Source organism: Trichoderma gamsii, assembly GCF_001481775.2.
Source record: "Trichoderma gamsii strain T6085 chromosome Unknown Scaffold_28.2, whole genome shotgun sequence".
In the NCBI taxonomy this organism is placed as follows: Eukaryota; Fungi; Ascomycota; class Sordariomycetes; order Hypocreales; family Hypocreaceae; genus Trichoderma; species Trichoderma gamsii.
The window spans coordinates 199,890-223,423 of record NW_020171365.1 but is presented as its reverse complement, the minus strand read 5'-3'; the positions used below and the strand labels follow the sequence as shown (position 1 = coordinate 223,423).

At 52.4% G+C, this 23,534-nt stretch overlaps 8 protein-coding genes across 8 annotated transcripts; 3 read left to right on the top strand and 5 right to left on the bottom strand.

Annotated features, from left to right (window-relative positions):
• Positions 1–189: 189 nt before the first annotated feature.
• TGAM01_v207528 (hypothetical protein) lies at positions 190–3,430 on the bottom strand (the record flags this gene model as incomplete). Its single annotated transcript, XM_018805561.1, has 4 exons — positions 190–299; positions 360–2,502; positions 2,757–3,315; positions 3,417–3,430. The coding sequence occupies 4 exons, from the start codon at positions 3,428–3,430 to the stop codon at positions 190–192; spliced, it is 2,826 nt and encodes a 941-aa protein (XP_018661221.1).
• A 1,031-nt stretch (positions 3,431–4,461) lies between these two features.
• On the top strand, positions 4,462–5,479 carry TGAM01_v207527 (hypothetical protein; the record flags this gene model as incomplete). The annotated part of the gene is made up of 3 exons (XM_018805560.1): positions 4,462–4,603; positions 4,688–5,180; positions 5,245–5,479. 3 exons carry the CDS (start codon positions 4,462–4,464, stop codon positions 5,477–5,479), a joined length of 870 nt encoding a protein of 289 aa, XP_018661220.1.
• A 1,558-nt stretch (positions 5,480–7,037) lies between these two features.
• TGAM01_v207526 (hypothetical protein) lies at positions 7,038–9,047 on the top strand (the record flags this gene model as incomplete). The annotated part of the gene is made up of 1 exon (XM_018805559.1): positions 7,038–9,047. One exon carries the CDS (start codon positions 7,038–7,040, stop codon positions 9,045–9,047), a length of 2,010 nt encoding a protein of 669 aa, XP_018661219.1.
• Positions 9,048–9,843: 796 nt separating this feature from the next.
• Positions 9,844–11,284, bottom strand: TGAM01_v207525 (carbamoyl-phosphate synthase; the record flags this gene model as incomplete). Its single annotated transcript, XM_018805558.1, has 2 exons — positions 9,844–11,025; positions 11,096–11,284. 2 exons carry the CDS (start codon positions 11,282–11,284, stop codon positions 9,844–9,846), a joined length of 1,371 nt encoding a protein of 456 aa, XP_018661218.1.
• Positions 11,285–12,679: 1,395 nt separating this feature from the next.
• On the bottom strand, positions 12,680–13,648 carry TGAM01_v207524 (electron transfer flavoprotein subunit beta; the record flags this gene model as incomplete). Its single annotated transcript, XM_018805557.1, has 3 exons — positions 12,680–12,762; positions 12,858–13,500; positions 13,598–13,648. The coding sequence occupies 3 exons, from the start codon at positions 13,646–13,648 to the stop codon at positions 12,680–12,682; spliced, it is 777 nt and encodes a 258-aa protein (XP_018661217.1).
• Positions 13,649–14,299: 651 nt separating this feature from the next.
• Positions 14,300–15,656, bottom strand: TGAM01_v207523 (hypothetical protein; the record flags this gene model as incomplete). Its single annotated transcript, XM_018805556.1, has 3 exons — positions 14,300–14,608; positions 14,686–15,444; positions 15,609–15,656. 3 exons carry the CDS (start codon positions 15,654–15,656, stop codon positions 14,300–14,302), a joined length of 1,116 nt encoding a protein of 371 aa, XP_018661216.1.
• A 1,281-nt stretch (positions 15,657–16,937) lies between these two features.
• On the bottom strand, positions 16,938–18,504 carry TGAM01_v207522 (hypothetical protein; the record flags this gene model as incomplete). The annotated part of the gene is made up of 4 exons (XM_024550117.1): positions 16,938–17,282; positions 17,334–17,558; positions 17,616–17,916; positions 18,287–18,504. 4 exons carry the CDS (start codon positions 18,502–18,504, stop codon positions 16,938–16,940), a joined length of 1,089 nt encoding a protein of 362 aa, XP_024405137.1.
• Positions 18,505–21,004: 2,500 nt separating this feature from the next.
• On the top strand, positions 21,005–23,073 carry TGAM01_v207521 (hypothetical protein; the record flags this gene model as incomplete). Its single annotated transcript, XM_018805554.1, has 4 exons — positions 21,005–21,145; positions 21,229–21,404; positions 21,463–21,561; positions 21,627–23,073. The coding sequence occupies 4 exons, from the start codon at positions 21,005–21,007 to the stop codon at positions 23,071–23,073; spliced, it is 1,863 nt and encodes a 620-aa protein (XP_018661214.1).
• Positions 23,074–23,534: the final 461 nt, after the last annotated feature.

The following is a 23,534-nucleotide window of genomic DNA, read 5'->3' as shown; positions in this document are numbered from 1 at the left end:
AATACTACTCAAAGATTCGCTGCTTTTCGTTGCCCATTAAGTGAGCAATCATCCCTAAAATCAAAACCTGTACTCCGTATCGCTTCTATCAAAACCATCTACCATTAAGCATATACTTCCTCTCAAGCCATCTCCCAAATTGAAAGAGCACAAATTATATACGCAAGGGCTCAGCCAGTCCTGGCCCAATTAGCTATTAACAAATCCCCTAATTCCTCTCAAGCCAATGGACTTCTTTTCCTTCTTAGGCTTGCCAGACTCATCCTTGGCTTTTTCCTTACTATCTCTGCGGATCATACCTGCATATATGTCAGTACCTGTACATCCCAGAGTAAAACGTACGCTTCTCAATCACTTACTGCCAAAGTAACTTCTTTCCGGGCTCACCGACAGATTGAGCGATGAAGCCTTACCATCTGTCTCTCCTGTCCCCGCGGAGCTCGTGGGTTGTAGCGGCTGCAGCACAGAGGATGTCGGCGTCCCCGGGTGCGAGCCGAGCGATGACGCTGCTCCCTCAGCGTGTTCAGTCGCTGACAGAAGCTGGACTGGTCTTGACCTTATTGACATTGGGCCCGTAGGCGACAGCATGCCATCATCTTCACCTTCTGCTATGCTCGACTTCCCCGTTGTAACCGATGCCTCCAACTGCATATCCAGCAAGGACGACTGCAGTGCTGTGTATTTGCGCGACAGTAAGTTATACTGCTTCTGCATCTCAGCCTGCTTGGCACGGCTTGCTTCAAGTGAAGCCTCAACTGCAGCGTTCACTGCCGCAGCAGGTCGCTTATTTCGCTCCTCCAGAGCTGCCGAGAGCTGCGCCTGAAGCTCAGTCGCCTGGCCATGGAAAAGCTTCTTCATTCGCTCAAAATCCACCTCTTTGGCGCTCAACTTCATCTTCAACATTTCCATCTGATTCTGGGCATCCTCAGCCGCGTTGATAGAGGCTTGCCGTTCGACCTCTTTTGCCTGATAGTCCCGTTCAGATAATGAGAGTCGCTCAACCTCTGCCTTGAGCCTGTCAATCTCGGCGCCATGTATCTCAATCGACTGCATGTTTTGTCTCGCATTCAATTCCTTCACTTCGGCGTCGCATACAAGCTTGCGCAGCTTTTCGCACTCTTGCCTCTTCTCTTCAAGCTCTTTTCGAATGTACTCAGACTCCGTCTGCATCTTCTTTGATTCTTCCCTAAGATTTTTCAGCTTGTTTGCGAGGTCTGCCTCCCACTTCTTTGCTATGGCGCGGCGATTTTCCGACTCCTTGCGGACTTGCATCTCGGCCTGCTTAGCTTCTTCGTAGCTTCTTTTGAGGTTCCTATTCATCATGATCAGGTTCTGCATCTCTGCCTCCGTAGCAGCTTCCGCCATCTGTCGCCGTCTGAGCTCGCCAATGTGAGCCATGTGCTGCAGCTTGAGATACCTCTCGAAGCTAAGATCATTTTGCAGCAAGAGAAGCCGTCCTTGGAGATGGGCAATTTGAGCGCTGCTCACATCTCCTGCGGATACGGGCGTATGGGCCTGCGCAGGCAGCGTCATTGTCGTCAACGGTCTAGTATCAGCTGTAGACTCTTGGTGGCTCAGAGCGAGAGACGGCACGCTATCATTTGCCAACGATTGGTGAAGACTGCTTTTGATAACCTTATTTGATCTAATGAGGTCTTGAAGCTGGGTATGAGAAGCCGATTGGAGAAGCTGGGCCCCTGACGGGCTATCGATGCCAGCTAAATCCTTAAAGCGCGACGCTTCGACAGAGTCCCTCCCCGAATGTTGGCTCGACTGGGATCCACGCCTCATCAAGGTAGACGGCGCGCCATCGCTAGTGGCAGATTCTGTGCTGGATATGTGAGAGTTTCTCCACGAATTCACCTTGGTTACTGAACTGCTCAGCAAGCCCGGATCCGACCTCTCCTGGCTCAGTTCGTCGTTGGGGACCTGAGCTGAGGACTCCGGGGCATGTGGCAGCTCCAGGTGGTCAGGAAATAATTGGCTTGTTTGTGTAACGCACAGCGCCATGCATTCAGTCACGACTTCGGCAGCCTCACTCTTAATCCATCGCCCCAAATCCGTCTTTTCAGTTTCAATCGTGTACGTGAAGAAATTTGGATGCAGCAAGTGGCTTCTCCTAAACCGCTCCGATCGATGCCGAATCTCGGTAGGCTGTACTTCAATCTCGTCGGCGTTAGGCAGGTTTGCGTGCCGTATATATCTCTGTGGTTTGCGAATGTAATCCATAAAGTTTATAGGATACAGACCATATAAGATTGTGTAATAATTGTCCAAATGAGATACGTGGGCATCTTCCGTCTCCGGATCGTATGCAATCACCTCCCACCGATTTGTCTGTTCGGACTCATGCGAAGGCGACTCTGAAGCTTCCCAGAAGAGCATTCTGGTGTAAATGTTGAAGAGAGTAGGCAAATGTGGCACGAGAGAGCTAGGCATGTGCGGCAACAGCATGGCGAGAGCGGTTAGCGCAGCCGAAAGGACTGCAGTTGAAGTGTCTTGCTGCAGGCATGTCAAGAGATCCGTAAACAAGGGAGTATGGGCCACTTGATACAAGTGAGGTGGCTGTGACTGAAAATAATTGCAAAAGAAATTCAAGCTAATTTGTCTGTACTTTTTCTGGACGAAATAGCTATCCAAAGAGCAAAAGAACTCCTACATTTTGGTTAGCCAGGTTAAGATAAGGAAGACGGACAAAGAGAAGGGCTCTTCTTGATCAAGCAATTTCTCAACAGAAAGTAAATGAGAGAAAATACTATGGGATGAGGTATACGTGCCTTTGGTCGTTTCTTCCCAAACTGCCCTAGCGCATCACCTATCATCTTCTGGGTATGCTGCGACGGCAGGAAGCCTTCAAAGTGAGCTGGCTGAAAGTCTTCCATCCATATCTCGAAAAGTCTATCAATCAGAGGGTTTGAGGCAAAATCGTTGCCGGCGCCATCGTGGTACTCGTCGGCAATGGCAACAATCTCATTTAGAGTGTCCATAGCCTCGTCAACGATATGTTTATTGAAGTCTGTCTTGTCGAGCATTCCCTTGCAAGCCTCCAGCCACACAAGTATTCGCTCGGGGGTCTGCAGCACTCTCAGGAGCCGGCGCAGGATGCCCATCCAGGCGCAGGACGCAGCAGGGTTTCCCCGAACATTCTTATCGAAGATGAGGAGCAGCTCCTCCTGCAGGCGATCGGATGCGGCGTCGTCGTATTTCTCGTGCCTCCGCTGGTAGGCAGCAATCGTCGCGACGATCTCCTCGGGCAGAGGCACGGTTGGCTCAACGATGAACTCCTTGATGGCTTTAGACAGCTCCTTAAGGGATCTACCATAGGTGGGTCAGTCAATCAATCCGCGGTGCAGTCACCCCGCGCGGAGTGCTGAGGAGAGGCTCCAGTGATGTGCGAAGCCGTCGACTCAACTCACAGTGTGGTAGCCATCGCGGCAGCTTTAGCAGGAGGCAGGAGGTGAGGCCGTCGTGGCCACCGCCGCCTCCAAGTTCGCAGGTATTTCGGGTAATCTCAGACGCGGGTTCCTCTCGCAGGAACTTGGAACGCGCAGATGCGGCCCTGGGTGATATCACGGATCTCGCCTTTTTGGGGTTTAAGATGTTGCACGCCGGTTGCTGAGGTTTAGCCGGATGGAGAACAAGCTGGAAAAGATGGTTGAGCTTGATTTGCAAAGGCCAGGCAGGAAAAGGTCACACTAGGGCCAGAAGGTGCTAGCGGCAGCTAGTGTGGAAAAAGTTGAGGGAACCTGCCGATGCACCCCGCGACTGGTGGCAGAGCAGGTCCTCGGTACTGCACGCGGCGATGCTAGGGAAGAGGCCCGCCGACCTCCCTATTACCCCGCAACGAATCCCTCCCGCAGGACCCCACTGCTGCTACAGGCCCTGTTGGCCCTACGACGACCCCTACGAGGACCTGCCGGGGGTCTGCTGGAGCACTGCTGGAGCCCGCTGGAGCCTGCTAGCTCCTAGCGCTGCTGGCCCCGGGCACCCGAGCAGCAGTGGCTCGATCGACTGCTGATTTGGCTCCGCAATGGTGGCACGTAAATGGCCGGGAGCGTCGAGATGTGTCGAGCCACACACGACCAGCGTAACGACCTCTCAATGCCCTGATGATGCCCTGAGGCATGAGCCACCAGCTGCTCGACCAATTGACCGTCATCGCGTGATCCCCTCTTTGTGCCCCTCCTTCGTTCCCCTCCCTCTTATAGCTCCCGGCTACTTTCTACCTATTTCTTCTCGTCCTCGATCTCTTCTTTTTCTTCTTCTCCTCCTTCATCCTCATTATACCCCAAAGACAACATCTCAATTGACTGAGCACAGGACACTCGTCTCTTGCTCTTTATCCAAATATCATCCAACACCGCTCACATTACATTCTGAAGCTATCAATTGCTTCTGAGTGACACCCTCTTCTCTTTCTATTCATCTCATTCAGACAACGCCTCCCCCCGCATCGTCAAGATGGCTGCGAATAAGACTTCAGCTATTGCTGACCAGGAACCTGTCGATATCCTCTTTGCTCTGCAACCAGGCTTCGACATGCTTGACTTTGCAGGCCCATTGGCTGCCTTCCACAAGGCGCAACACGATCCCGCTGATTCCTGTATGTACTTTGCATGAAGCTTGGGCTGCCAGCCCCAGTGGTTCCGTACCCAATGCTAACCCGCTTCCCCGCAATCACAAACAGCCACCAGAGCATTTGAGGTGACGCTTGCGGGCCTTGAGCCACAAGTCCTCTCCGCCCAAGGCACCATCGTGCAGTCCCAGATCACCTTCAGGGAAGCTCACGAGCGTCTTGAGGAATTTGACGTTCTCGTCATTCTCGGCGGAAACGTCGATGAGGTCGTCAAGAAGGAGACTGAGCCTCTCGGCCTCATCACTGCCTTTTCCGACCTTCAGAAGAAGGATCCAGCCAGAGAGCGAACAGTCCTGTCCGTCTCCACCGGCTCACACCTGCTTGCCCGAGAGGGCATCCTCTGCGGCCTCTCTGCCACCACACTGTCCGACCATCTTACCACATTTGAGAACCTTTGCAGCGATGCTGCCACCCGATACCTGACTGAGCGAACCGATGTCATTGAAGATGCCAGATACGTAGTCAACAACCTTCGCTTTGAGCTCACTGAAGATGAGAGCCCATACACACGTCGCGCGTCCGATGCTGGACGACCTCACGGCCGGTAAGTGAAGCCTATATACGGATTGCCACGTCTGTATTCGTTTTACTAATGACTTTTATCACAGAAAGGGAAGCATCTCCTTCAAAGAGTCCAACACACGTCGTGAGTCGATTGCCAGACGTGCCGCCATGCGCCTCGGTGGCCTTCGAGTTATAACCGCTGGGGCTCACGGCGCTGGCGTAGATGCAGCTTTGTATCTCGTCAGCGCCTTGGTGGATGAGCAGTGTGCTGAGGAGGCGGCCAGGTCCATGCAGTGGAACTGGACCAAGGGTGTTGTCGTCGACGGCCTCGACGTCTAAATGGCACAAGATGCCGTGTAATCGCCAGCGGGAGCTTGGCTGTGTAGTAAATCTTGCGGATCTATGCGTACCTATAAACGCACCCGCCATGTTCATCAGAGAACTAGCTGTAGTATTATGATATGAATGGAATGAAACTTGAACTCTTTTTTTTTTATTACATGTTTTCACTTTCACCTCTCCTCACTTCAGTATCGCTACTAACTAAACCGACCTTTCGTTATACTGTAAGCTGCCTCAAGTCCTTTTCCCTTTGCTTGAGCTCCCTGAAAGCTGCCTGAAATGCCGGAAGACGGCAAACGTTAAGCTACCAAGCGGGGGCAGGTCTCTACTCGCTCGTATCTCAACGGCGTGTTATAGGCTTATAGCAGCCCACCCCACTCTCCTCACCTTGTGCCGGGCCCCATGAATAGCCAAGCGATGCAGCACTGAGTGATTGAGTTGAGGCGGGGAACCTTGCTAGTCCTGCATCTGGTGGATTCCCATCAACCTCTATTTCCTGTGAGTTCTCTTATTAAGCCTGGCTCTTACTCAAGTTTTCACTCATTTGCATGCAGCAAAAGCAGCCCTCACGTCACCGGTATCCACTTGATCAAAGTTGGGTTTTGCTTTAGAGGTTCACATAACCTGGACTGTGTGCTTGGTCTCTGATGGTCATTCTGGATAAGATATGAAAACCACTTCTTAGTAAGATCAGGATAGTGCTAGCAATCAAGTCCAGTAGCCAGTCAACAACTGTGAGGTAATGCTGGCAGAGGTGCCGTCGAAGCACACAGTCTCCTCTGTAATGGAAAGGCTAAATGAGTGCGGAGGTGGGATGACAAAGTGCTGTAGCATCGCTGCTAGCAGGTACAACCACAAGTAACTGCTGGCAGGAGGTCACGAGGAGGGGCAACGTCAAACCCCACCAAAGCTCTTAAAACGGCATCCTTTCCATTAACGATTCGACGTCTTATGCTGCGCTCCATAATACGTGCGTGCATACAAACAGCCTTTACTTGCAATATCGCCCACACAGAAGCACAGAGCAAGAAAGTAACAAGTGACCTCTAAGCCAAAACCAGCTAATCCGGAACCGGAACAACACGCGTCTTACATAATCCCACTCCAAAGCCTCTCATCCCACCATGGCCCAAAAGGTGCAGCTGAACAGGCTAGAAATGGAGCCTCTGCAGGGGGGAACGTTCCAAGTTCAGCCTCAGCCTTTAACGCTTCGCGACGCGCCGGAGTCTACGCTTTTCTTTTTGGCTCCTCCAACGCAAGAAGCTGTCGCCACGATACCAAAAACGTCCCCTTGACCTCTGACTTTTTGCACCTACGCCTGCATAATAGTCGTCGCATAAGTCTGAATTTTTCACTAGTTTGATTTATTTCACTCCATTCGGCTTTGTCATTGCGGCTTGCTGCATACAGAAAGCTGTGGCCTTCTTCCTTGCTTGCCCCCCTTGTCGAACGGCCAACCAAACCAACACAAAAACACAAAACATAGCAAGACAAATTTCTCCTTTGTGTTGACATCAACAGTAGGTGCTGCAGCGCATCTACAAATATCTTTACAATGACCGACTGGTCGAAGCTCAAAGTCGTCGACCTTAAAGCCGAGCTGAAGAGCCGTGGCCTGCCTTATGCAGGGCTAAAGGGGGAGCTGATTGCGCGATTGGTCGCCGCCGACGCGGAGGCAGCGCAACAGGAAGAAGAAAACCCGGAGGAAGAGGAGAAGCCACAGGAACCAGAGCCAGAGCCAGAAGTTCAGCCAGAGCAAGAAGTCCAGCCCGAGACCCAACCAGAGGCGCAGCCAGAGGCACCCACAGAGCCAGCAGCTGTCGAGACAGAGAATGTCGAAGCCACTCCAGAACCAGTCGCGCTGAAGCCTCCCTCGCACATCAAGGAACGCGACCCGACGCCCGAAGAGAAGGCCAATGCTGTCGAAGAGGCACAGCCCGCGCAGCAAGAGGAGCACAATAAGCCCATAGCGGCAGCTGAACCTGAGCCAGCCGCGCCAGTCGCTGAAATTCCTTCCGAAGCTGCAAAAAGCGATGACAATGTTCAGGGCGGTGAGGCAGCGGCCAGCAGTCTTCCGCCAGCTGAAGTAACTCCAGCTCCCATCGAACAAGCTACTTCGTCGTCCTCCCCCAAGCCCGAAGAACAGTCAACTGCACAGGCTTCCATCGAACCGACACCAGAAGCTCAGAAGCGCAAGCGACGCTCGCACAGCCCTCTGCCCACCGAAGAAGATATAGCCCGAAAGCGCGCGCGCTCTGACAAGACTGCAAACGGCGACGAGATTCATGCCACGGCCGAAGCGAACGAAGCCGATGTTGATATGACTGGTGCTGGCGCGCCTGATTTCACGCCACAGACGATCGACAAGGGCGAATCTGATACCAAGGTCATCGCAGACTCGCGTAAAGAGTCGCCCTCACCAGTCGCTAATGCTCCACCTGTGGAGATGGATTTCGAAAGAGACGTAGAGCCAGCGGTGCACACTCCCACTGCCGCCCTCTACATCAGCAATCTCATGCGCCCCTTGCGCGATGTCGATATTCTTGAGCATCTTGGTAGCCTGGCATCTACATCCAGCGCAGACTCGGGGCAAGACCGCATTGTCAAGTTTTATTTGAACTCAATCCGCACCCATGCATTTGCTGTCTTTGATACGGAGCTGTCTGCCACTCGAGTTCGCACCGCGCTGCATAAATGCGTTTGGCCAAACGAAAGCAATCGCAAGGCACTTTCAGTCGACTACATCCCTCCCGGGAAAGTGGATGAATGGATCGATGTAGAAAAAGCTGGTGGAGCACGATCCTCTTCCCGCTGGCAGGTGGTATACAGACCTGGGCCAGATGGCTTCGAAGCTGTGCTAGAGTCCGGATCTGTATCGAAAGCGAGACCAACCGAGCCGCCACCACCGTCCAATATTGGTGCCGATAGTACCAATGCTATCCCTATTGGTCCTCGAAGCCACCGTGAACGTGAGCGAGAGCGGGATCGTGATCGTGGCATGATGCCTCCACCACCCACGGGGCCAAGAGGTGGGCGTGCAGGAGCAGGAGCAGGAGCAGGAGCAGGAGCAGGACCCGGTGGCCGGCTCAGTACCAGTCCCCTGGACCATGTCGTGGAGAAGACTCACTCTTGGCCTCCCATCTCATACCAGATGGTGTCTGAGGATCTCGCCCGCAGCCGCTTGGACAAGATGCGAAGCCACTACACTCGCGACAAATCCCGTGATTTCGGACGTGAAATCAACCGCTACTCCTTTGAAAACGGAGACGTCTTTGTGGACCGCGGCAAAGAAGTTTTCGAGGGTATCCGACCTCCTCACCGCGAAGGAGATCGTCGTGGTGGAGGCGGTAGTGGTGGTGGACGAGGAGCTCGTTCGCAAGGCCGAAGAGGACCGCCGCCGCCTTTCCGACAGAGGAGTGATAGATACCTCCCCGGAGCTGGCGGTGGCGGCGGTGGCTCCAGCTACCGCTCTGGAGGCGGACGACGCAGAGACAGTGACGATGACCGACTATCGCGACGCGACGATTCTAGAGATAGGGATTATAGAGACCGCCGCCACCGCTGAGGAATGCGATTATTCACGATACTTTCTTTCTTTTAATGGATGTCATCTATCGACTCGTCTTTTCAACCGATATTTTTCGGGTTTTTCGTCTCTTTAATAGGAGGGACATCGTTGAAATGGCCGACGAACTTTTTCTTTCTCTCCTTCTGATATCTAAACCTTTCTATTTGCTGCCCCTTTTTTATATGAAAAGGCTCTTTAATCTTCTATTCTTTTCCTTTTCTTTTCTTTTACTTGATTCAAACTTGAGATGTGAGCGAGAGATATCTGAGGCTATATCGGAAATCATACAGGGCTGCCAACGGCTTTTATTCATGAGACGAAGGCAGGAACAGGGATAGGACAGGGCAAGGACAGGGATTGGCACGGACGGGATTGGCACCCGAAGGGAAACATGATTCTGGACTCGGGCAAGAAGGGAGAGTGGGCTTTATGACTACTGGACGGCATTTGTATCTTTTGTAGGATACTGTATTATCGTGTATACCATGTATGACAAGATACCATTATCATATTCAGACTTGTAGTGCCTGGCTGTGAAGCGAATTGCTGCAAGAGAGCCTCAGAGATGGATGACGAAATACGCACTGGAACATGCAGATTGCAAAAAAAAATTATTGATATTTGTACTTGTTTTTTTCAAATTATGCTAATATTTGTATCCATGAATAAGCCACAATAGTACGATCTGATTTTCCGTGATACTGAAAAAAAAAAAAAAAACGCCCAAAACTTCCAACTCTACATCTTGTCCCTCCCCAAGTCAGCTAATGCTTTCTCATGCCAGTTTCGTCATTTATGCAAAGCCAACAAGAGGAGTGGGCTCAACACCGACACGCTCCTTGCTCAAAACGTCAAGGATGTACTGGCTAGGACGGTTGTCCTTGAAGACGTGCTGAGCGCTCTTGGCAGCGCGGACGTTCTCAAGGTACTTCTCAAAGAGGTACGAGCTGTCCATTGGGCCACCCTTGGCCTCGGGGTGGAACTGGGTAGAGAAGATGGGGCGGGTGCGGTGCATCATTCCCTCGTTGCTGCCGTCGTTGAGGTTGACAAAGTACTCCTTGAAGTCGTTGGGCAGGGTGGTGGAGTCGACGGCGTATCCGTGGTTCTGGGAGGTGATGTGGCACTGGCCGGTGGTCAAGTCCAGGGCGGGGATGTTGTGGGCTCGGTTGCCGTACTTCATCTTGATCGTCTTGGCGCCGACGGCCATGGCCAGAAGCTGGTGGCCGAGACAGATTCCCATGATGGGGATGGGAGAAGTCTCCATCAGGCGGGCAAGGTTGTAGACGGTCTCCTGGCAGTGGATTGGGTCGCCGGGGCCGTTGGAGATGAAGACACCGTCAAAGTGGTGGGCAACCTTGTGGATCGGGTAGTTGTAAGGGAAGACGGTGAGCGAAGCACCACGGCTGACCAAGCTGCGGAGGATGTTCTCCTTGACACCGCAGTCGATCAAAGCAATGTGGAGGTCAGCGTTGGGAGACTCAACCACGAAGGGAGCCTTGGTGCTGACACGCTTGACCAGGTTGATCTGGCCAGGGTCGACAAAGCCTTCGTCCTCATCGGCATCGTACTCGTCGCCAACGGAGATCCTAGCGAGGGAAGAACCCTGCTCTCGGAGGAAGGTGACAATGGCTCGAGTATCGACGCCGGAAATGGCGGGAACACCCTCGCGAGCACACCAATCGCTCAGACTCTCGACGGCGGTCCAGTGGCTGTATTGAAGGGCGACGTCGGAGACAACAACACCAGCACACTGAATGTGAGGAGACTCAAAGTACTTCAAAAGGTTGTACTCGTCACGCTCACTGGAGGGAACGCCGTAGTTGCCAATCAGGGGCTGGGTGAAGACGAGGATTTGGCCACGGTAAGAGGGGTCGGTCATGGATTCGGGGTAGCCGACGAGAGAAGTGGTGAAGACGGCCTCGCCAGAGATGTTAGTGTTGGCGCCAAAGGCCTTGCCTCGGAAAATGGGGCCATCCTGTTCAACGTTCATGTTAGCACATTTTCTATGCTATATACCACCACGTAGTGTATATGGCGCATCTTACTCGGATGGTAAAGGTGGCCGGCAGAGAAGCCCCGTTTTGAGCAGTCTGGAAAGGCACAGTCTTCCCCTTTGTGCTGCTGGCGAGAGTCTGGCCAGACACAAATCGGGTCTGGAAAGCAACTCGGCGAGTGGAGCCCGCGGCAGCAGTGGCCGCTTTCTGGGCAAAATTGGCCGCCAGCTTGGAGAACATGGCAGCGGTTATTCGAAAATTGGTTGTAGTTTGTTGTAGTCACAGGTGGTAGAAGCAGTAATCGGTTGTTGGGGGAGCTGTTTTAAGCTGACAAGGCCCTCCACAGGTGGTCTATGTGAAGCAGGTTAGACGGCATCATGAGGGAGTGAGTCATGGTAACACGAACCAGAGAGATAGTCCTGTAGAACACAGCAAAGTTAGCATTTTGAGTCAAGACGAATTGGAACGAATAACTGTCGATTGAAGCAGACAAGGAAGCAGTAGATGCAGCCCAACCCGGAAGACGGAAATGGACATTAAGTGTAGAGCGGACGTGGGGTAATTGTATCAGCCGCAAAAAACAGAGTCACATACCTGAGAAGTGAATTCCGACGGGCGCCCGTTCATAAGGGCGGATTAAGAAACGGTAGGCTGACGATGTAAGAACGAGGCGCGAGGCACTCTAGAATAGATTGAGAAGGTTGATTGATTTGAATGCGTGATGCACAAGGTGCGATTGGACTGATGACTCTTCTGACTGATGGAGAGAGAGAGAAAAAGAAAAGAGGAAAAGGAAAAGAAGGGAGAAAAGGGTGCATCGGAGGGGTCAGATTATAACAAGTTTAGTGCCATCTCTTTTTTTTTTCTCGCGCTCAAGAGATAATGACCAACGCCGAATTCCCGGCAATTGGTTGGCTGGAGACGTCGCTAGCGGCCTTTTGACGTGCTGAAAGGAGGGGCAGCTTGTCCTGTTTGGGCGAGCTCTGGGGCGCCGATATCGTTGTGGCCCCTGTGCCCTATTCTATGACATTGAATCATTACGGCGGATCTCGTTTTATTATCTCTTGCGAGTTAGAGGCGGGAGAGGACATGACTAGAGATGGGGATAGAGATGGGGATGGAGATAAGGGACAAAGCGCTGAGGGTGCTGCTGTTTTCTGGTGTCAGTTGCGTGGATAGCAGGTGAACTGCCATGCTGAGTGCTGTTTACTCTAATTACAACTCATCCTACTGGCAGTGACAAGTGAGTGATTCATTGTTCTTTGGTGGGGTAAACGGAGCACTCAATTGACGTTCCAACATCGTCGCCCGATTCGTTTCAGTGCTGCTACAATGATTCATAGCATAATAGGTAGTGTACACGTACATTGATAGAGGTTGGTTTCATGGCTTTCTTCCAAAAACATGCATCTTCCTTGTCAACCATCTCTTTCTCTTAGGTCTTAAATCTAGACGCATTTTCTATATTCCTGCTAAAGCAGGTAGTAGTGATCTTTGCAATAGAAATGAGCACCAAGGAAACCGTAATTTGCAATTCATAGAGTCATAACGGGGGTTCTAATTGAAACAAGTCTACTTGATCCCGCCCAGTCCTTCCTTTGCATACTGTATATTTGAACAATCCAAAGCTCCCATTTACAAAGCACCAAGCTCCTTCAGCTTGCCAATCAAGCCATCTACATCCTCAACCTTGCCACCGCCCTGTCTCACAGGAGGCTCTGTACATAAACGCATAATAATTAGCAATCATAATCATCACATATATAGAAAGAGGAGGAAAAAAAACCCTCAAAGGATAGGCATGGAAACTCACCAGTAACCTTCAAGACCTTCAACCTCTTCTCATTCGTCAGCCCAAAGTCTTCCAACGTCTTCTTATCCAACTTCTTCTTCTTCGCCTTCATAATATTCGGCAGCGTCGCATATCTTGGCGTATTCAACCGCAAATCCGTCGTGATAATCATCGGCAGCTTCGCCTTGACCGTCTCCACACCGCCATCAATTTCCTTCGTCACAGTCACAGCATCATCCGCCCCAAACTCAATCTTGCTCGCCTGCGTTGCCTGCGGCCAGTTGAGTAAGCCCGCAAGCATCTGGCCCGTCTGCCCGGCGTCGTCGTCGATGCTCTGCTTGCCCAGGATGACCAGGTTGCTCTTCTGCTCCTCGACCGACTTCTTCAGCAGCTTGGCCACTGTCAGCGGCTCCAGCTCCTCGCCGTCCTTGATCTCGACATGCACCGCGCGGTCGGCGCCCATGGCCAGGGCTGTTCGGAGAATCTCCTGCGCCTTGGATGGCCCGGCTGAGAAGGCGCAAATGTCTTCGACGCCGCCGGGGGCGCGCTTCTTCTCGCGGATTCGCACGGACTCTTCGACGGAGAGGTCGTCAAAGGGGTTCATGGAGTGCTTGACGCCGGCTGTCTCGACGCCCGTCTGGGCCTTGTTGACTCGCGGCTTGACCTATACAGATGATGGGGGCAAGGTAAGCATTAATTCAATTCAATTGCCATCTCTTGTGACAATGGGGAGGGAAAGGAAAAAGCAGGGCTCAGCTTACAGCATAGTCAATCACTCGCTTCACTGGTACTAGAATCCGTAGGGCAGACATTGTAGCGGCTGGATGTTGGATGATGTGAATGCAGCCAGAGTGAGGGACGTTGCCGATATTAACATGCTGCCGCTACCCAAAAGTAGCCGGCCGACAAACGACCCGAGCCTCCATACCGGCTAGGGCCGGCTTCCGTACAACCTCGGATACGCGCTCACGTGATATTTGCGCCCGCCTTGGTGCGCATATGAGTTGTAGAAGGAAGCAGAGGCCGATTAGGCTAACAGGTAGAATGATGAATGATGAAAGATGAAAGAATTAGAAATTGATATTTAGATGCGTTCCGTATATACATGAATATTCACCCTCTAATAATATTGCCTCCTCAGCAATACTCTTAACATTGCATTCTGAATGGTTGAATAAAGTCCTTCGCCAGCGGTGTACTCTCATATGCGTGACTGCATACTTGATCCAGGCCCATTTCGTCAGTCAAGGTGCCGTAGATTTTCGCCCGCCGGGGTCAGTCAGTCAGTCGGTCAGTCGTCATAAGTAGTGGTATATGGGGGCCGTGTCGTATCTCTGGTCAAAGGCTACCATCTTGTCAATTTATTCCAAGCGCTCGTATTTCGTCAAGTGTATCTCTTCAGGCCACAAGTGCTCCAACGCCAGCAAAAGCAAACATTTAAAAGTTTATTCGCAGTTGCTTGTTTACCAATCATCCCACTCATCGCCAGTCTTGGGCTTCGGCGCCGGGGCTCCAGGAGCCGACGACTTCTTCCCCATACCAATAGCACTTGTGCCGATAGCATTGTTCTGCTTGTTTTGGTCTGCTAGGCTGGAGAAGTCGTCCCAAAAGTCTTTACGGCTGGCATCCAGCGGCGCGTTTCTCTTGGTAGCGTCGGGACCTTCGACAAATCTGTTGAAGCCATCTTGAGCGTTTTTACCCGCAAGCTGGGCCTGCTTGGCGAGCTGTGCAGCCGTTTGCTGGGCCTGCTTGGCAAAGTCACCCTCAGCAATCTAGAAGGAAGCAATATTAGTATCGGGATCATGTTTGTATAGCCTCGTACTGAGCGAGAGAAGGGAACAGGACATACGCTCTTCGCAGTGGGTTGAATGTATCCGTCATTCACCGTCTTGGCCGTCTTCGTCACTGTAGACGCAAACCAGCCGAATCCCTTGGTAATGGCACCCATGGGGTCCTTCTGTAAATCGTCAAACATGGGCATTCCTCCCTGGCTCGACGTGTTCGAGGCCGGCATGTTTCCAAACCCAGCATATTTTCCACCTTGGCTCGGTGGCAGATCAGCAGGCCGTGAGGCATTGTCGGCTCCCAGCTTGGCAAAGTACTTGTCGTCTACCTTGACCTTTCCTCCCTGCGAGGGACTCTGGCTTCGGTTCGCGGTTCCACCGAGGGGTGTGCTTGTGCGCGCCCCCGACTTTGCCGCCGCCGGGGATGCCTGCGCGGCAGCGGGCTTCTTCTCTCCGGGCACGTATTCTCGCTCTTCCACCTTGCACGTCAACCTCTCCTTCCACTCTTCGCCAACCTCGCCGCTGTATCGCTCTGCAATCGTGGCGTCGTCCCAGGTGAGGCCCCTCATCTGCGTATCCTCGTGCTCCTCAAAGAATTTCCTCCAGCCCTCGTTGCCGCCCAGCCGCATGCGCTCAATCTCGTTGGCCTTGAAGGCGTCCATGGATATGCTTCGCACAAAGGAGATGTGCACGCCGAGCCCGCGGTGGACTCCAGCGCAGCTCAGGCAGATGAAGATGCCAAACTTTGGCGACGCCCACTGTGGCGACGGGGCATTGCAGTCGCAGCAGACATTGTTCTTGGACTCTTTTTGCAGAGCAGCCAACTAATAGAGACCGGTTAGTTGTCTGGCCCTAAATCGATTCCAAATGCCAAGCCAAATGCTCGATGCAAGGACTTGTATATCCATGCCATCACTGTCCGCAGTAAAGGGGGGAACGAGAGGCAAAGGCAAGATTTGGGGAAACACAAAGAAGGGCTGCGCCGTACCTTGGACCGAGTCTCGGGGTCAACCTCCCACATGGCCTTGGAAGCCATTGCGTCCCAGTGAAGCGGATGAAGATAGCGACTGCGAAATCTATGTCAGAAAAGCTGGGCGGTGCGTAAAGGCTCGAGAAACAATTGCGCTACGTTTCGGCTGGCGCGTGATGTTTTGCGTGGCCAGCGCCGTCACAGCAGGGAGGTTGTCGCGGCAAAAGGAGAGCGGGGCGCAGGCGCTCCAGACCTGAAACCCCATAATTTCAGCGAGCAGGTGCTTGGGGGGGTGGGAGCTGGAGGCCTTTCTGCGCTGTCCCTTTGGGTGCTTCCAGTGCTGCAGCCATGCGCTACCAGGCCCGGCCAAGCGCTGTGTGCCCTGTTGCTCCCAGTACAACAAGTAAGTTCCAGGTACCCGCGTTGATGGCATGCAGCCACTTATAACATCAAGTGGATGGAACAGCCAAGCAACATTGAACCCAAATGCTCCATTCCGCTGTAGCCAATCCATCCACCGTCTCATTCACATTGAGTGCCAAGTCTGAGAGTTCCCTATCAAGGCGTATAGCACAGATACGAGGTACCTCCTCCTGGATCAACCAAGAACTGAGGGCTACTGACTGATACGCCCATGACGTTTCCTTGCTTACATGGGACAATCCAGCCAACCAGGGCATCTCTCCAGCTGCCATTATCAGCATCACGTTATCCTCCAGTATCAAGAGGTACCTGCTCTGCACCACCTTTCGTACCTTACCTGTATCGTCCCTTACAGCTCCCCTGTCACATGCATTCAAGGGCACCTGGCCCGCGTCGTCTTTAAATTCACGACACACAAGTACAAGCTCAAAAGCACACACAATATCAGTCACCATGTGAAAAGACAATCACTTGCAAGACAAAGACACAGTCCAAAATCACAGCCAAAATATACTCTTTTTCATTCTCGTGTTCGCTTTCCTTTTTTTCTGCTTGCTGCCTTTGACCTGAGTTCCCGCATAGCTAGTAGAAAATGTAGTAACTAGGAAAGGCATTTATGAAAAATAAAACATTTGAAGCGGGCTTTTTTTGTTGTTTTTGTGTTTCAAGTCCCATGCTCCCGACGGAGGGGATTTATTAAGTTGTCAAGTAGTAGCTGGTAGCATCATACCGTACCTGGGATATTAAAGAGTTTCAAGCGATATCTGCGTGTAGCTCCGTTCCAGCCCCAAAGTAAGATATAAAGCCGTCCGTGGCGTCATAATTGAAATCGTCCAAAATCGCGTGCCATATCATAAAAGAGTACTCATCAAACGCAGGCGGCAATGTTCAGCCTGTGAAAAAAAAAATGCCGCGGTTCAACATTTAAGCAGTGGCGGCAGGAGCCTCAGCAGCGGGCTGCTCAGCAACAGCCTCAGTAGCGCCCTCCTCAGCGCCGTTGGAAGCCGGGATGTTGGACTCCTCGTCGGTCTTGTCAGGGCTATCGATGGCGACCTTGACGGCAATCTCACGTCCCTCAATCTCCTTTCCGTTCATCTCAGCGACGGCCTTCTGCTGGAGGTCCTCAGAAGCCAGGGTAACGAAACCGAAGCCACGTCCCTTGCGGGCCTCGCCACGAGCCTGGAGCTTCTTGATCATGAAACGGGGGATGGGTCGGAGAGCAATCTTGGCTGACGAGGGGTCGTAGGCCTTGAAGAGCTCAAGGAGCTTCTCATATCACTTAGTACGCAACTTCATAAAAGTGGGCTATAGACTACTCACCTTCTCCTCAGTAAGATCATATGGCAGGTTGGCCACCATGACCTTGGTCTTGGAAGGAATGCCATCAGCAGGTGGGCCACGCTCCCGGCGCTCGCGCTGAGGGCGGTTCTGGTTCTTCTTCTTGTCGTCCTTATCCTCCGAGACGGTGTTGGTGATGTCCTTCAGAGGCTCGGCCTGGGTGGCTTCACCTTCGATGGCTTCATCTCCCTTCTTCTCATCGTTCTCCTGTAATATCACGTCAGCATCGTTGTAAGATAGCCGTTGGTAGGAGAGGAAACTCACGCCAGTGGCACGACCGCCACGGCCACCGCGGCCACCACGTCCACGGCCACGTCCGCGACCGCGACCAGAGGCTCGGCGGCGAGAGCCCTCCGCGCCAGAGCCCTCTCCGTTAGCACCCTCAGTCTTCTCACCAGCAGGCTCGGGCTTGCGAGCCAGCTGAACGGAAACCTTTCGCTCAAGGATCTCCTTGCCGGAAAGCTCAGCAATGGCACGGTCAGCCTCGTTGGGGGTAGAAAGGTCGACAAAAGCGTAACCGACAGGGCGGTCGGTACGGGGGTTCTTGGGGATCGAGACAGACTCGCTGCAATGGTTTGTCGTCAGCAGGTGCTTTAGCAAGAGGGCGATAGAGGGGTATAGACTGGGCAGCAGAGAAAACAGGGAAGCCGCAAAGCTCTTGCTGCAGCTTGGTGGAGGGTAACAGGGCAGATGAAGCTCATCGTGTGATGTCAAGCCAGGTAGGTAGGCAACACTGAGGCGGAGTGACATTCACCGCCAATCAGGACACCGTCGCAAAGTTAGGCCGCGAAAGCATTCACGCGGAGCCATGTCTTGTCATCGGCCACGCAGCCTCGGCAGATACAAGAGAAGAGCATCCAAAAAATTCATGTCGAGCAGTGGATACGCAAGAAACAAAGGTACCCGGAAGCGTGTATAAACCAGATGCCACTTACACAAGATAGCTTTTGAAGAAGTCCTTCAACTCTCCCTCAGTTGTCGCATATGCCAGGTTGCCGATGTACAGGCGGCGGCCCTCAGCAGCGCTGGCCGAGGCGGCCTCGTTGGCAGCAGCCTTGTCATCGGCAGGCTTGTTGATTGAGAGGTTGCCCAGAGCGTTTGCAGCGTCATTAACGGGGGCTTCGGAGCCTTTCTCCACGTTGGTAGCAGACATGGTGACGAGTCGGTGGATGGAGAGGGGATGCTTGGTCGGCGTATGACGTGTGGCGGATGGAAAGAGTCGAGCTTGAACTCTGGTGCAATGAGGGAGGAAGTTGGGTCAGGGTAGCTTGGTGCCCTAGAAACAAGTTGAGAGAAGACAGACGTCGGTGCGTTGCGCGGAAACACAGGTTGACTGAAGGTGTGTGATGGAGGAGAAGAGAAAGGAAAAGGGGAGACGGCGAGGCGATAACTAGAAATATTTTTTCGTAGGGCGGTGCTTGCGGTGCTCGCAAAGGGCCGTGCAGGGGGGCAGGTACGAGCATCGCAGGTGCATCTGGTCTCAGGGCGCAGGTACCACGCGGCCGGGCAGGTACATGCAGCAGAGAGGGGGAGGGGGCGCGATGCAGGCGACACGCGGCAGGCTTAGAGAGTTCGGACGGCGCAGGCAGAGAGGCGGCAGGTATCCCCCAGCTTTGAGGTACCCGGTTGCGCTACCAGCGGGTACCAGTGCCTGAAGTACCCCGCGGCCCCTGGAGCACAGCGGTCAAGGTGTATTGCGTACCGGCATGCGACTTGATATTCTGGAACACTTCGAAGCTGTCTGGTGCGCTGAGGGCAGCAGATGGCTGGCTGGATGCCCCTATTCGCCAGGCAAGATTTGGCGGGTTTCTTTGTTGCCACTGAGCATGCAGCCCATCGGTTCATCACCCGATACCGTGCAAAAAGCACCAGGCACGCTGAGGCCCAAGGCGTGATGCCTGACTGCGCTGTAGCCCCTCAGAACCCAACTGCTGTACTCCAAGCGTACTGCCTACCTAGCACCTGCAGTACACGACATGCGAGCCCGAATCTGATGTAATGCGGCTGCCCAGCATCGACTAAGGTTTGTGCCTGGCGACAGAAGCGCCGAGTCTCTCCGTGCCTGCCGCTCGTTACTGCGAGGGAAGCTGCAGCTGAGGGGCCAAATCAAACCGTTCCTGCTGCGTCCCTAAAATCGTGAGGGAGCTTGTTTCAAGGGCAGCCGCAGTGCATCAGAAGCCCCCTATTTCTTACTCCGTCGGTTCATCCCTACTTTTACATCTGTACGAGCTCAGGAGGCAGTCTTTTCGTGGCTAGTGCACAGGAATGAGAAATAATATTGCATGAATTCACGAGGCAGCTTATTCTTACTAAGTACTGCCTGCTCTGAGGCCGCGAACCTGCAGCTGCACTCAGCTCCAGCGTCCATATTACTAAGTTGCACCAAATTCTTACCCATGCTTGTCTCGTCTGCTCCAGTAATACCTCTCCGCACAGTATCAAGGCGTTGCAGCACGACATGCACCTCTAATAAGGTACCATAGAGGGAGACAGAGCTGCTGCTTTCTTGCTGCCCCCTTTCACCTTGACCGTTCACCTTGCATCTAAAGGAAACTTGACACCGGTTGACACAGGTCTCCATCCATCGTCCAAGGGTCGCAGCAATCCCAGCAACTCTTGTTGAGGCCCTGGTCGATAAACGATCCACACCAGGCCAAGGTGGGCATCGTGGCTCGGGCCACGGCCAAACATCGCAATCCTGGACAGCATGAACGCTTTTGATTGTCTCGCTTAAATCCTTATTTGCGCGTTGGGTATGATCCGGCGATTTAATTAATTCTTTTTCCATCTTCTTCGCTGTCACCTGCCGGCCGCTACTTTGCATACCGTAGCACTTGCACGTAATACCAGGTATCTGCCACCTCATCTCATCGGCTCCTAGCGATTAGCAGCGCCCCGAGCTGTTTGCTAGCCCAGCCACAAGAACCGAGCAAGCTCTTCCCCAGATTCCGTCGTTTGACTAGCCAAAGCACTGATAAAAAGTGTTGCTGGTCACAAAGAGTCCCATGAGACAGGTATCACGCGAATATAGAGTGTGCAGTGGGTATTTGTTGCCTTGTTTAGTGCATGGCACACAAAACAGGTTTGTAAAGGAAAAGAAGAGTGTGACGCAGCTGTTAAACTTTGCAGTGGCTGCCTACTGGGAGGAGTTGAGCAAACAAGTATTGACCGTAGCCACATGCTCACAAACTATGCAACCTGCAAACATCAATCAATTTTACAAATTGTTAACAGAAGCTCTGTATGAAAATGACCATTCTTCGTCCCTTTCAACAGACTACCTACCTAGGTAGTAATCTAGTAATCTCTTCGTTTTCTCATGCATCGGCCCGCACGTGGCTGAATGCCCGGAGAGGCAACTTTCATTGCTGACGTCGATATTCAGATCGGACGGACCCCACCAAGCGGCAGCCCGGCATCGGACGCCCGAAACTTATTTTGCTTGGCGCCATCAAAGCACGGACAAGCATTTATCGCTTACAACGAAGCCCCGAGATACTCCCCCATGCAAGTATAAACCTGCGATACGGCAAGACACAAGACAGAGGAAAAGCAAAAGTCCTTGATTATCGGTTATCATGCCAATTCCAAGCCATACGCATCGATAGCAGGCAACGACGTCCGTGGAGCAGTTGACTTCCATCTCCGCCACAATGACGGGCCACGAGAGAAGTGTCTTGGTCCTGTACGGATCTGAGACGGGCAACGCCCAAGATATAGCCGAAGAACTTGGCCGGCTGTGTCAGCGGCTGCACTTCAAGAGCCATGTCGAGGAACTCGATGCCGTGGAACTCGTACGCCATTCTCAATTCTCACTTCTCATATACATGTACCCTCTACCTGACTCATTGCGAACTAACAAAATCTCACATCACAGAGTGCTTTACTACAGCACCAACTCGTGATATTTGTCATTTCGACAACCGGCCAAGGCGACATGCCGCACAATTCACTTCTCTTCTGGAAGAAGCTCCTGCGGAAGAAGCTGCCCCCAAATTGCTTAAGCCGGCTGAAGTATTCCTGCTTTGGCCTTGGCGACAGCACATATCTCAAGTATGAAAACATGCTCTTTCATATTCATCACTGTGAACTGATCTTAACTTTCTGTTAGATTTAATTGGGCTGCGAGAAAGCTCGTGCGCAGATTGGACCAGCTCAGTGCTACCACATTCATTGACATATGTGAGGCAGACGAGCAGTTTCCAGATGGGTAAGATTTAATGTACTTTCAAATATGATATATACGCACAAGAAACTCATACTCTACTTTTATAGCATTGACGGTAGCTTCGTAAGATGGGCCGACGACCTAAAAAAGCACCTCCTTGAGCATTATCCGCCTCCGTCAGGGTTAGAGCCAATTCCCGACGATACCATGCTGCCAGCTCGCTGGTCTTTAGGTCCGGCTTTAGCAGATTTCTCAGAAAAAACCCAGGTTGTCGAAATGTCTCCTCTCAAACGCAAAGACTCAAACGGCACGCTCACGGCGCCAAACTTGCCTCCACCCGGTCTTCTACCCATACCCGCCGGATGGACGGCGACATTGACCACGAACGATAGGCTTACACCAACGGAACACTGGCAGGATGTTCGCCTTGCATCATTTGATATCCCAGCTCACCAATCAAGTGGAAAAGTCCAATGTGTTCCAGGAGATTGCCTCACGCTATATCCAAAGAACTTCCCCCATGACGTCCAGAGGCTGATTGACCTCATGGAGTGGAACAGCATCGCCGACCAGCCACTTAATCTATCCGCCTGCGAATCCCTGCCGCGTAACCTCTATGCGCCAGCATGCTGTACGCTCCGCGATCTGCTTCTCAACAACATCGATATAACTGCCATCCCGCGTCGTTCATTTCTGAAAAACATGTCCTACTTCTCTTCAGACGAATACCATCGTGAACGATTGTTAGAGTTCACCATGACCGAGTATATAGACGAATATTTTGACTACGCCACACGATCCCGCCGCAGCATCATCGAAGTCCTCGATGAATTCACCTCCGTCAAAATCCCAGCCGAGCGCCTCCTCGACGTCTTCCCCTTGATCCGCGGCCGCGACTTCAGTATCGCCAACGGGGGCATATCAGCAAATCATCCTTCTAATAACGACGTGACCAAAGTCGAGCTATTAGTCGCCATGGTGAAATACCGCACCATCCTGCGCAAACCTCGAGAAGGCCTCTGCTCTCGCTATCTTGCCAGCCTCCTTCCTGGCTCAACCCTGCGCGTCTCTTACAAACCCGTCCTCTCGCCTATCCATGGCACCTCAAATGCCCAAAGGCCGCTTATAGCCATGGCCACAGGCACCGGCGTCGCTCCCGTACGATGCCTCATCCACGAACGCCTCACACATGCCAGCCCAGCGCCCATGATCATCTTCTTCGGCAATCGTAATCGCGCTGCAGATTACTTCTTCGAAGACGAATGGCTCGCGCTCTCCGAGGAAGCGGCGAAAAAGAACACTGAGCTTTTGGTGTTCACAGCGTTCTCGAGAGACCAGCGCGAAAAGATTTACGTGCAAGACTTGGTTCGCCGAGAAGCGCCGAGGTTGGAGAAGCTGATACCCCAAAGAGCCATTTTTGCTGTCTGTGGAGGCTCCTCCAGGATGGCTGATTCGTGCAAGCGTGCGGTTTTTGACCCCTTTATCGAAGGGGGCGATGAGGAAGCGAGGAAGGAGATGTTGGAAGCGATAACGTGGTGGCAAGAGATTTGGTAGACAACTTGCGTGGGAAGTTTTGTGAAGCAAAGGATAGATTTGGCGTGTATTGAGCAAATTTTGGCTCTTGCTGCCTTTATTTTTCTCGGCATTGAGCCGCTATGAATTATTATATATGTATGTATTTGGCTAAGATATCGTCATGTAAAATTCAAAATGAAACGTATGGAAAACCCCTGTGCTTATTATACGAGACGTGCCTGGACCATTCATTGAAACTTACTCTGGTATTCCTACTATGTTGGTGCATGCATCTTATCTCATGAATTCCATCCGGCAGCGAACAACACCGTTCACTTTGACGCCTTCCAGTATCACCAAAAACCGTTATACGTGTATGACACATATCATTATTCCAATGCCTTTCTTCAGGTTCTAATGTAGATAATAATCTGTTGTACTAAATAAGATAGAGATTATAAATAGGGGGGAACAAGGAGAGAAGTAGCATAAGTAGTGGT